This window comes from Lepidochelys kempii, chromosome 7 (assembly GCF_965140285.1).
Source record: "Lepidochelys kempii isolate rLepKem1 chromosome 7, rLepKem1.hap1, whole genome shotgun sequence".
Taxonomy (NCBI): domain Eukaryota; kingdom Metazoa; phylum Chordata; order Testudines; family Cheloniidae; genus Lepidochelys; species Lepidochelys kempii.
In genome coordinates this window covers 121,225,787-121,236,552 of record NC_136386.1, presented here as the reverse complement: position 1 = coordinate 121,236,552, position 10,766 = coordinate 121,225,787, and the positions used below count along the sequence as shown (strand labels likewise).

Here is a 10,766-nt window from a genome sequence, read left to right as displayed (position 1 = left end):
TTGAGAAACATCTTTTCACTTTTTGAAAATTTTTACTTTTTTTATTCACTTATCTTAAAAGCAGCTTTGCCTAAAAATTTCAGTTTTACACCTTTATCCTAGCTGGAAAAAGCCTTATGCATAATTTATGTATTTACAGCAGCAAGGCATAAATCTTTATAATTTGGTTTGTTAAACATTTGAAGGTGGGATAGTCCTTGCAGTTGTAATTGTGGTGCTCTGTCTCCCTCTAATGGTGGCTGAGGACATAACACTTGCAGATTTCTGAACCACTGAGTCTTAGCTCAGGCAAGAGGCTCAGGTGTTTCGCACCAGTGTCACAGGTTCATTCCCTCCTGATGACAATGCAGCAAGGGGCAGGGCTGGGGAACATGAAAGAGTAGAGGTAGCATGGGAGGAAAGGATAAGGACAGGAGAGAACTAATGAGGCAGCCAAGAACGTACAGCCAGAGCATGGCAGTGAAGGGAAATGGGAGATCGAGTTTGAGTATTGTAGAGAGAGAAGATAGTGAATGGGAAAATGGAGAAAGGTAGCATCCCCCATCCCAGAGGTTAGGAAAGGGTAAATGTTCCTCCAAGGTGGGAAAGAGAGGTGACTTACATTTTTGAGTCCATTTAAACTGAATTTTGACCCTCAAATGCTCATCCATCAAGGGGAAGGTAGGTTCCCCCTACAGGTTAATTATCAAAACAGTCCAAACATCTTAAATGTTTGATTAAAACACCATGAGTTTTAAAATGCTCCCATGAGATTTCTGGTTAACTTATGATTTTGGAAATCTTGGAGTTAACAACAGTGAAAATGAATCACAACTAATATGAGACTGAGGTGGGGAAACAAAGCAATCCACTCAATCAGTGATGCTGGAGGTGAGAGCAATGGCACTAGGTCTACTTTAGCCCCCAGGATGATGCTGAAGGGGCAGTTCTTAAATGGAGTTGCAGTCCTTAGTTTGGCTCCTGGTAGATTCCTGATTTTGGATGCCATCCTTAGAGCTGCCAAGCACCTGCTGTAGCTCTCCTGTTTCCATGGTTAGGCAGTTACCTACCTACCCACCCCCACAAGGGAGGCCCTAATCCAATGGAGAATGGCCTTAAAGAAGAACTGAGCAACCAGCTCTAAAGAGAGTAGCCAGAGCAAGCTACATATGGTCAGAACTAGCCAGCTTGTCCTTGGGTGACTAGAGAAGTAGAGTAATCAGGACCTCACAATATACGCAGGCAGTAAAACATGGAGAAACTAGAATTATGTAAGTTGGAATTTCTGAACACCTTTAACACAGAGAGGAAAGCTGTCTGACAGGGTAAGAGTCAAGTCTATCAAGGCTAAAGTATGTCAAACACTAAACTTGTTTTCATAAAATAATTTTAAGGACCTGCTTCCACCACTTGTCAGCAAGAGAGCCTTTGAAGCTCTATTAAATACCTTTACAGTCTGTCATGAGTGAGCTACTACTGGTGTTAAGGACACATTTTATGATTTTAATTCTTCTTCTTTCACTCAACTATGAAGAGTCAGCCTTATGTTTTATACAAATGTGATAGTCCAAGAGCACTTTACCTCCACCAGGAAAGTAGTATAGTTTCAAGAGCTAAAAAAAGTCACTGCATCTCCAGTTTATACAAACTCATATTTTTGCTATTAAATAATTGAACAATGATGTTTGTTTTGTTTTATTGAATTGTACATAATAGTACATCAACTCCTGTTTCCATTGCAATATGAGGCCCAACACTAACACACATACCAGCAACCTGCAAAGAGAGAAAAGATTTAGATTAAAATCGTAACTTTCAAACAAGCAAATGTTGCTCAGTGCTACTAGCTTGGGTATAGGTAGTTCTCCCCCCCCCCCCCCCCAAAAAAAAAACAAAACCCACAACCATGTTAAGGTAAGCAACTTTAAGAAGAATGTCCTGCAATGTGTCTTGAGCAGAGAATGCCAGTCATGCAGTGGACAGCTGAGCACGATACCCCTAAACCCTACTTCACAGATCCATTTCTACATCTGGATCTTTTCAAGGATTGTATGTACTAAGGCCAAAGTTTTCAAGTCTAGCTTTTTCATGATAGTTCTCTTTAAAGGACTAGGTTTTCCATACTGCAGACTGGATAGTGCTTTGCATGAATGCAAGAGTTTGTCTTGATAAATGTGCTCAGTAAGTCAAACTATGTTCATTTGTTAAGTGATGGTTTTATTCAGCAGTTAAGTACTCCTATTACTGCATAGCACATTTAAAGAGTTCATATCAAATTTAGGGTTTTTAAAAGGCTATCAGACAATTAATTCTTTCATTATGGCTGAGAAACAGATAACTCTCTGAGTTAAGTTAAATCATTGCATTACCAAGCCAAGCACTCAAGATTAGGAAATGCCAGAATTAGGGTTACCTGTGCGACCTTAAATCAACCCACTTGCACCTGTGCATTAGAATGCACCACATTTCCCCTGCCTCTTTCAGGGTCAAGAATAAACAGTGCTCACCTAATGAGCTGCTATTTTGTTAAGTGACTAACATCCATTCTGTGCAATGAATGAGGCAGGGGTCCTGCGGGGGAGAAAAGACAATATCATGTAATTAAATGGTAACATAACATGAGGCCAAATTAAGGTTGTACAGGCAACCTTAGTTCGGGCATTTCCTAATTTTGAGTACTTGACCTTTGCAACTTCAATGTTCTTTTAGTGTAGTGTCTTAAGTTTTTTAAAAAGCAAACTGAAAAACACAGAAATGCCATCATGTAGCATCAAATTAACACTCACATGGTTCATCAGCAGGGTTCATCACCACTGCACGGACTTCTGCTACTTCAGCTGAGTAACTGATAGCAGTAGGAGGTTGTCATCCTCTGTGTGACCAGCACTAGAGGGGGATGAGACTTGGCCAGGGGGTTTCAGATATTTGGTGACAGCAGGAGAATGGTGAGACTCAGGATTCTTGGGTTCCCTTCAAGGCTCTGGAGGGGTGTGCGCTGGCTCCTCATCCTGGTCCCATTCTCCACACCCAGTCAGTACCAGGCCCACTCCTCAGGTCTTTTGTCCCAGTCTCCTTGCCCAGTAAGTCCTAGTTTCACCCCTCTGGACCTCCCATCTTGGTCTGTCTGCCCAGCCACTAGTGGTTCTCTGCCTGTACCCCAGCTCATCAGATCTGTCTTCCCTCTCCCCATACCTAGTTTCCCCTGCCCCACTGATTCTGTCCCCATCTTCTTGCCTAGGTCCCCCTCTCCCATTCCAACCAGTCTCTAGTCCCACTTTGCCTTCTGCATTCGAATCAGGCAGCATCTTCCTCCATGCTACTTGGGCCCGGCAATGGCATCTTTGATCTCAAAGATTCCCTGTTCTCAGTTCAGGTGTCCAGAACCAGCCTGGCCCACAGCAGCCCAGGGCTGCAATTGCAGGGAGACAGTCCTGCTTAGCTCCAAGCTGGGGCATGCCCAGTGCTGAAAGACTTTGGGTAATTTAGTGATGAAGTCTAAGAAGTCTCTACTGAGCATGTGCAAATTGCCATTTTTCCAAAGGCACATTTTCACAGGGATGACAGAAAGCACATTCCTGACACAACGGCCACCTCCCTGCCAAGTTTCAAGTCACTGCTCTAAAACATGTGGGGTGCAAGCGCTATTCTAAGAAAAGGTTGCCAGAAATTATTTAAAAAACAAAACAAGCCCTGGGGAAAATACATTTTCCCTTCACCTCATTCAAGAAAATTGCTGCACGATTTTGGCTGAAGTTTAAGGCAGACACCTAGCATGAAAAATTTCACCCCAAACAGTATGGCAAAGTTACAAGCAACTAAAAACAGGCTCTTTCTATGGGAAGTGTCAGGCAACCTTAACGTGAGGCTGGTAGCACCACTTATATAATTCAAGACCAATAGAAATGCTTGAGAATTTTTTACTCCAGTACTGTTTAAAAACACTGCAGAGAAATGTTTGTTTGCAATCCAAACATGCTACAGTTTTGTTAATGCAAGTCAGCCTGATTGCAGAATTGGTAAGAGTGACTAAACCAAAGTGAACCTAGTTTTTTTTACAAGCTCTAAGCTGAAATGGCTAGAGTAGACATGGCCAGCCTGAGAAGGAGCCAGAATTTACCCATGTACATTGCCAAAGAGCCACAGTAATACATCAGCAGCCCCCCATGCGCTCCCCCCCACCCCGTGCCTCTCCCCCACCCCCTGTAGTCCTGCTGATCAGCGCCTCCCCCTCCCTCCACACACCTCCAGATCAGCTGTTTTCTGGCATGCAGGAGGAATGAGGGCCCGGCAGGCTCAGGGGAGGCTCAGGGGAGGGCGCGGGAAGGGGTGGAGTGGGAAGGGCCTGTGGCAGAGCCAGGGGTTGAGCACCCCTGGCACATTGGAAAGTTGGTGCCTGTAGCTCCAGCCCCAGCGTCGGTGGCTACACAAAGGGCCACATATTAACTTCTGAGGAGCAGCATGTGGCTCCAGAGCGACAGGTTGGCCACCCCTGGGCTAGAGGCACATAGCCTAGGCAGTGAAGTTAGATTGAAGATTCCCTATTTTAATCAATCGTTCTTGGAGTCAGCAGTAAGAGAAGAATTTTAAATATGTCTTTAAGCCAACAGGGTCCTTTTAGCAATGCATTGCATTCGGGACTGCCGACACTCCACCTCACTTAAATCCTTTCAAAAACTTACCACTTTCACAATGTCCACAATAAGTGACTCAATTTTTAAAGAATTAATTTTAAACTTTAATTAAACCACAGGATATGCACGTGCCTAAGCTTGGGAACCATGTGATCATCACCTGGTTACATTAATAGCCTCTCTCACTCCATGTTCTCCCCATCTGCCATCACCCCTACTTGCTAGGGGAGGGGAGGGACTGAATTTCTTTCGGGTGTTATAAAAAACCAGCCACTTACCACTATTTTTCCGTCACTGCTGGAGTTTGTTTTTTAGGCCTTAGCTTGAAATATAAGATGATCATGGCAATGCTTGCATATGTAGCTATTACATACTAGAAAGAAAAAAGAAAATTAAACTTAGATGCCTTATAAAGCACCCTTGAAGTGTGACTGTTAAGGGCAAGTTAACTAGTACATACATTCCTTCTGCCTGTTATGGTGTAGGAATTGAAGTATTTCTGAAAACCAGTGAACTTGTGCTGTGTTCCAGAGTCATGTCCTGCCATGGTTGCTGGTCCTAGATGCAATGAAGGACAAGTTAGTATGTGTACATTCAGGTGTATCTGCTGGATAGTTCAGCAGGTGACTAGTGCAATGATTACTTCGAGTGCTGCCTCAGCAAGTTTTACATTTGGGGCTGCCAGTGCCAGCTATTGAAAATTTAATTAATTATATTTAACAGAGCCTTGGATATACGTAACACAAGTAGATTCCAGTGCACTTAGGATTGCTCTATCTGGAAAAAGAAAGCAACTGATTCAAGGCAAAGATATAGGTAGCTATATGAAAGCAAATAAAGACAAATTAGTAAATAATGAGGACAACGAGGAGTCCAGTGGCACCTTAAAGACTAACACATTTATTTGGGCATAAGCTTTTGTGGGTAAAAAACCCACTTCAGATCTGTAGAAGTGGGGTTTTTACCCATGAAAGCTTATGCCCAAATAAATGTGTTAGTCTGTATCCACAAAAACAGCAAGTGGCACCTTAAAGACTAACTCCTCGTTGTTTTTATGGCTACAGACTGACACGGCTACCCCTCTGATAAATACCGAGGGTTTTTGTAGATGCCTGAAAGGGAAAACCAAGATATCTGTGCAACATGGTTATGATTTTTGAAGTCCTTTGGGTTGAATTTTTACATGTACATTTCCATTCTCCCTATTTTTGAAAATGAAGATTTCTCAGAGTTCGTGAAAAAACTGACATTCTTGGCCACAGATTCACTGAAAAAGCAATGCACCACAATCCCTACCCAAGATAAACCTCTGCTATTTCAGTTCTAAATGCCTCCTGTTTACAGACTAGCAATCCCACAAATTAGTTTACCAGATTACTGAAAGATCCCACCACATTTTATTGGTCCCTGCCCACGTCTAAGCATGGGTTAGTGATCCTGCACTAACTTCAGTTAACTCAATATTACTGTAGAGTATTAGTCTAGGAATTCTAAGTTTTTCCCAGGACAAACGTTTGGTGTTTACACTAGGGTTCAGCCCAATGCAAACTTGTCACATAATTTTAGTGGTTCACCAGATGAAGTCACTCCATTATCACTAAGTGCCTCTTCTCATCTAGTGCTACTAACAGAAGAACTTCATCACCAGATTCCATCTCTATCAAGACAGCCGATGCATCATTCTGTTCCTAATCTATGTCTCTGGTGTAAACCCGGACCTTCTCCAGTTTTTGGTATGCAGCAGTGGAGAACTCTAACTTTCAGCGAGCTCCCAAAATGCATTTACAGTAGCTTTACAGACTAAGGATAAGGGTCTCCAACTCAGCAGAGCTTTGAAAAGGCAGGATCATCATTCTTCCCATCCTTTCCCTTTCATAGGGGATCTTACACCAACAGTCACTATTGTTAAAAGGTCCTAGACAGAGTTACTATGTGGGATAGTTTGTAGATCATTTGGAACTAAGATATTAATAGGTAAGTTCTGCTTCTCGGACAATTCCAGGTGCCCTCCTTAGCCAGTTCTGCTGCACCACACTCCTCCAGGTGTCATCATCACCCGGGCCAGGCGTTGCCGCTAGCTGCACCAACAAGCCAGGTGCACCCACAACTTCACTTTCTCAACTCATTCCATCCCAGGTGCAACAAGAAGCCCATTTCCCAGTCCCCGGCACGGGACTGACGGTGTCTACAAGTCCCTGTAAATCAAACGCGAATGTAAATGGGAGAAATTTCACCTCCCCAGTGCCGACCTTGCGGAAAGCGCTGTTTGGTCGACACTGGAGCGTGGGTTATTCTCAGGGGAAAGGGACAGCACCGCTACAAGGCAGGGCTGCCAGGAGAATCCAGACCCAGCTCCACGAGGCACCTACAAACGCTTTCGGGGCAGCTTCGTTGAGTCCGTTTCCTTTCCACGGCAGCAAGAGCCAAAGGGATCTCGGCCTTCAGCGACGCAGTGAGGCAGGGACCGGGAGAGAGCTCGGGGGAAGGGCAACCCGCCCCCAGACACAGAGCTGGGTCCCCGGTCAGCCCCACTTCCAGCCAGTCTCCTTCGGCCGCAGGGCTGCCCAGCCCCGGGGGGGCGGGGGGGGGGGTTGGCGAGGGTCGGACAAGGGCTGGGGGGGGGGGGTCTGCGAGGCCGGCTACGAAGCGGAGCGAGACCCGCTGCTGCGCAGTCAGGGGGCGTCCGCTCCCGCGGCAGAGGCAGCCCCGACGGGAATCGCGCCCGAGGCAAGGGGTCACAGCAGCCCCCCCGCGGTACGGCACCGCCCAGGGACCCCGGGGCCGGCCGGCCGGCCGGCCGCCCGCCCGGCGGGGGGAGGCGCTCGCGGCGCCTGCGCCGGGCTCGTCACGCGCGCAGAGACCGCGGCCCGAAACCGCCCCCACCTGCCGCGCGCTCCCCTGCAGCAGCCGCTCGGTGCCCTTCGCCGACTCCAAGTCCACAGGCAAGATGGCGCCGGGAAATCCCGCCTCCGCGGAGACATGTCTCGCCTGATTGGACCACTCGGTCCTTCCGGTAGGCGAGGCCGCAGAGTGGGGATTGAGGATTGGCTTTGGAAGATGCCCATCAGCCGATGCTCCTCCCCCTCCCCCTGGATTGGCCTGATGGTTACTACGCGTCTCTGGCCGCTCTTGCCCCGGTGATCGAGAGGTTTCCGCTTGACCTTGTGCTCCCGGGTAGTGCTTCCGGGTCATGGCGATGGTGTCCCGCATGTGCTGCTGAGCGAGGTGAGGGAGTCTGGCCAGGGAACCCCCCCCCGGCTCCAGCCCCGTGGCCCAGCACGGAGCGAAGGGGACCGCCCCAGGGCCCGGCTCGGGGGGGGGAGGGAAGAAGGGACCCTGCCGCGCAGCCCCCAGCAGGGGAGTCCCTGGGCAGGATCCCTCTGGCTCCTTCTCCCCCTGCCAGCCGCTGAGTTCAGCGCCGCCGGCCTTGGCCGAGGCCGGGAGCACATGCATTGGGTCCCCGCCTGGAGACTGGGAGGGGACTGAGCCCCCGGCCGGGCGGGTCGCTGGGCTGCGATCCCCTCGCTTTGGGAGCTGGTTTCCCCGCGGGGCTGGGGGCGAACGATTCCCATCATAGGGAGGGTGGGGGGTCTCCCCGTTCAGTGGCCCAGGGAACAGTTTATTCCCTTTTGCACTGGCTCCCATTGACCTGTTTTTCTGTGTGCCTGAAGTGTAATATACTTTAGATTAGTTTCTCTGTCTTAAAGGGAATTTAGCTTTTCTTAGTACAGCAGTTTACTTGATTATATCCTTTCACCAGTATTATGCTGCTGCCCTTGAAATACACGGGGGTGGGGAACTATTGAAATGGTGCATAACAACACCTCCCAACAGTTTAGACAGGCGGTAAAGAGGGTTACTGTGTACAGCTGAAGCAGCAGGGGTGATGTTGGGGGTGTGTCTATGTAAAATATAATGACTTAACGTGTAGTTTGTCTATGAGACTGTGTGACTGCCTTTATGCATGTGCAAAGGGAAGAGCTGTGGCATCTTAACTGACCACAAGTGGTCCGAACCTCTGTTTTATCTAAAAAATGACATGACTGGCAGCCAGTGGCCCACAACAAAATGCTAAAATGCGGGTTCAGTACTGACTCAAAAGGGTTAGTTACACCCACGCATCCACTGACGTGTCGACACCAATTCCTGCAGCGACTGTGGTACTGCTAGTTTGAGCCCTGGCCTACACTACAAAGTTTTGTTGGTATAGCTATGTCAGTTAGGGGTGCGAAAAATGACGCTCTGTCCAATGTAGTTATGCTGGCCACCTCCATAGACACATCTATGCCTCCAAAAGAGTGCTTCTGCTGGCTCAGCTCATGTTGTTTGGGGGTGGGGGTGTAGCTCTGTCAGGAGAAGAGCTACTCCTGCTGGCAACGCTGTTACTACAGTAGGGTGGCTCTTCTGGCATAGCTGTGCTGGCCAAGGCTCTGTAGTGTAAACCAGCCCTGACTGCTTAGGGTTGTGAGATCTGACAAGATCACTGCCCCAGGCAATATGTCTGAAGGCATGTATTGTTACTCATCTGTGGAGATTCTGCTTCACCTGTTGCACACAAGTGTGCAGATGATTCCTTTATTAGGGATCTCCTCAACGAGTTTCTGAGTTTTAAAGCATCAGGTATACCAGGTTCTCAGTTGTCACTGAAGACTGATATGGTAATGTTTGTGAGTAGGATCCTAGTGAAAAGTTCTGGTGACTAATATATGTGTATAACCTGAAGAAGAGCTCTGTCAGATCAGAAGCTTGTCTCCTTCACCAGCAGTAGTTGGTCTAATAAAAGATATCTCACCCACCTTTCGTCTCTAATAGGTGTATAACTGTCATTTTCAAGTACATTGAAGTGTTCTCAGAGGCCTATGTTTTGTCTTCTAAGCCTCTAGATGCATTCAATATTTATTTATTTATTTTATTTTATTTTTGTCATTTACTAAAAAAGCCAAAGGAATCTTTGTTTAGTTTCCAAGATAATTCCTTCTCCTGTCACTTAAACTCTGATGTCACAACAACTGCAGATTCCACTCCTGTGTTTTTGCTTCCCCCATAGAAATGCAAACATGGCATCCATGGAAGAAAACTTCCCTCGAGGTGGCACCCAGAAAAAACCTTCAGAGGGAAAAGCACCCAGGCGACCAATAGAGCAGGATAACTTATTTGATGTGAGTTGTGTGCACATGACGGATGAAACTCTCTGAGAGCCATTCCACTGCCAATTAGCGTAAAGACCTGATTCTGTATGTCTTACTCCCAATGGCCATGACAGCTTTGTCTGAGTGAGAGCTGCAGGATTAAGCCCCAACATTCATTTTAGTACTTTTGACTGATCTTCATCATGGAATCCATGATTTTCATGACTTTTGACAGATGTCTGACTCTGGGTGAATGTGATGGCAAACCATTAAGCAACCAGAAAAGGAGTACTTGTGGCACCTTAGAAATTGATCAGGGTTTAACTTTGAAATATCTCAGTGGTGTCTGATTGCATGTGATCTGCTTTTAGAGGTAAGAGCTTCTAGAGAGATGTGGGCCAAATCCAACACTGGTGTAAGGACATTGAATTCAGTGGCGCTATGCTGGGGTTAATTTGATCTGATATGTTTTTCTTTTTTCATGTTTCTGTGCCTAAAAGAACAGGATGAATGACCTCCTCTTCTACACCCCCCCCCCCATTTTAATATATCAATTACTTTGTTATTTCTAAACAAATTGTTTCAGACTTAGCAATGCAGAGCTGCCTCACTGAGGGCTCAGGCACTGATCCAACAAAACACTTAAAACATGTCCTTAGACTGCTCCTGTGCTGAAAGTTAAGAACTTCCTTAAGTGCTCTGATGAATCAGGGTCTATGTCAAGGCTAATTTGTGGTTTTAAGGTATGGTTGTGGTCTACACTATAGACCTATATTGATATAACTACGTTGCTCAGGAGTGTGAAAAATCTACACCCCATAGCAATGTAGTTATACGGACCTAATCCCCTGTGGAGAGCACTATGTTGGTGGGAGAGGTTCTCGGGGAGCTGGATTAACTGTGCCAATGGAGAGCTCTATCCCGTTGGTGTAGAACATCTTCATTAAAACGCTGCAGCTGCACTGATTCATCTGTTCCGATGCAGCGTTTTAAATGTAGACATGCCCTCAGTCACTCCTGAGTTTTC

At 46.7% G+C, this 10,766-nt stretch overlaps 2 protein-coding genes across 4 annotated transcripts in view; one reads left to right on the top strand and one right to left on the bottom strand.

Moving 5' to 3' along the window:
• Positions 1–1,658: 1,658 nt before the first annotated feature.
• Positions 1,659–7,586, bottom strand: ATP5MK (ATP synthase membrane subunit k). 2 transcript variants are annotated; one of them, XM_073354473.2, is made up of 4 exons: positions 7,494–7,586; positions 5,071–5,168; positions 4,889–4,983; positions 1,659–1,755 (listed from the first exon to the last, which is right to left on the bottom strand). In XM_073354473.2, exons 2-3 carry the CDS (start codon positions 5,155–5,157, stop codon positions 4,891–4,893), a joined length of 180 nt encoding a protein of 59 aa, XP_073210574.1. In that variant the 5' UTR covers positions 5,158–5,168; positions 7,494–7,586; the 3' UTR covers positions 1,659–1,755; positions 4,889–4,890. The 2 variants fall into 2 exon arrangements, with proteins under 2 accessions (XP_073210574.1, XP_073210576.1); XM_073354475.2 differs by lacking the exon at positions 7,494–7,586 and adding an exon at positions 6,860–6,959.
• A 143-nt stretch (positions 7,587–7,729) lies between these two features.
• PDCD11 (programmed cell death 11) overlaps positions 7,730–10,766 on the top strand; it is a 44,489-nt gene continuing 41,452 nt past the window's right edge. The window contains exons 1-2 of one of the 2 annotated variants that reach the window (XM_073354470.2): positions 7,730–7,835; positions 9,658–9,769. In XM_073354470.2, the coding sequence (XP_073210571.2) occupies positions 9,668–9,769 (102 nt within the window). In that variant the 5' untranslated portion in view covers positions 7,730–7,835; positions 9,658–9,667. The remainder of the gene's footprint in view (positions 7,836–9,657; positions 9,770–10,766) is intronic. The other variant, XM_073354471.2, reaches the window with a different exon arrangement.

What these genes read in the sequence shown, in the direction of transcription:
- ATP5MK (XM_073354473.2), bottom strand. Translation starts at nt 5,157, where the DNA reads ATGGCAGGACATGACTCTGGAACACAGCACAAGTTCACTGGTTTTCAG. An exon ending in CCATAACAGGCAGAAGGAAT is followed by an intron (nt 4,984 to 5,070) that starts GTATGTACTAGT and finishes TTTTCTTTCTAG; the next exon opens with TATGTAATAGCTACATATGC.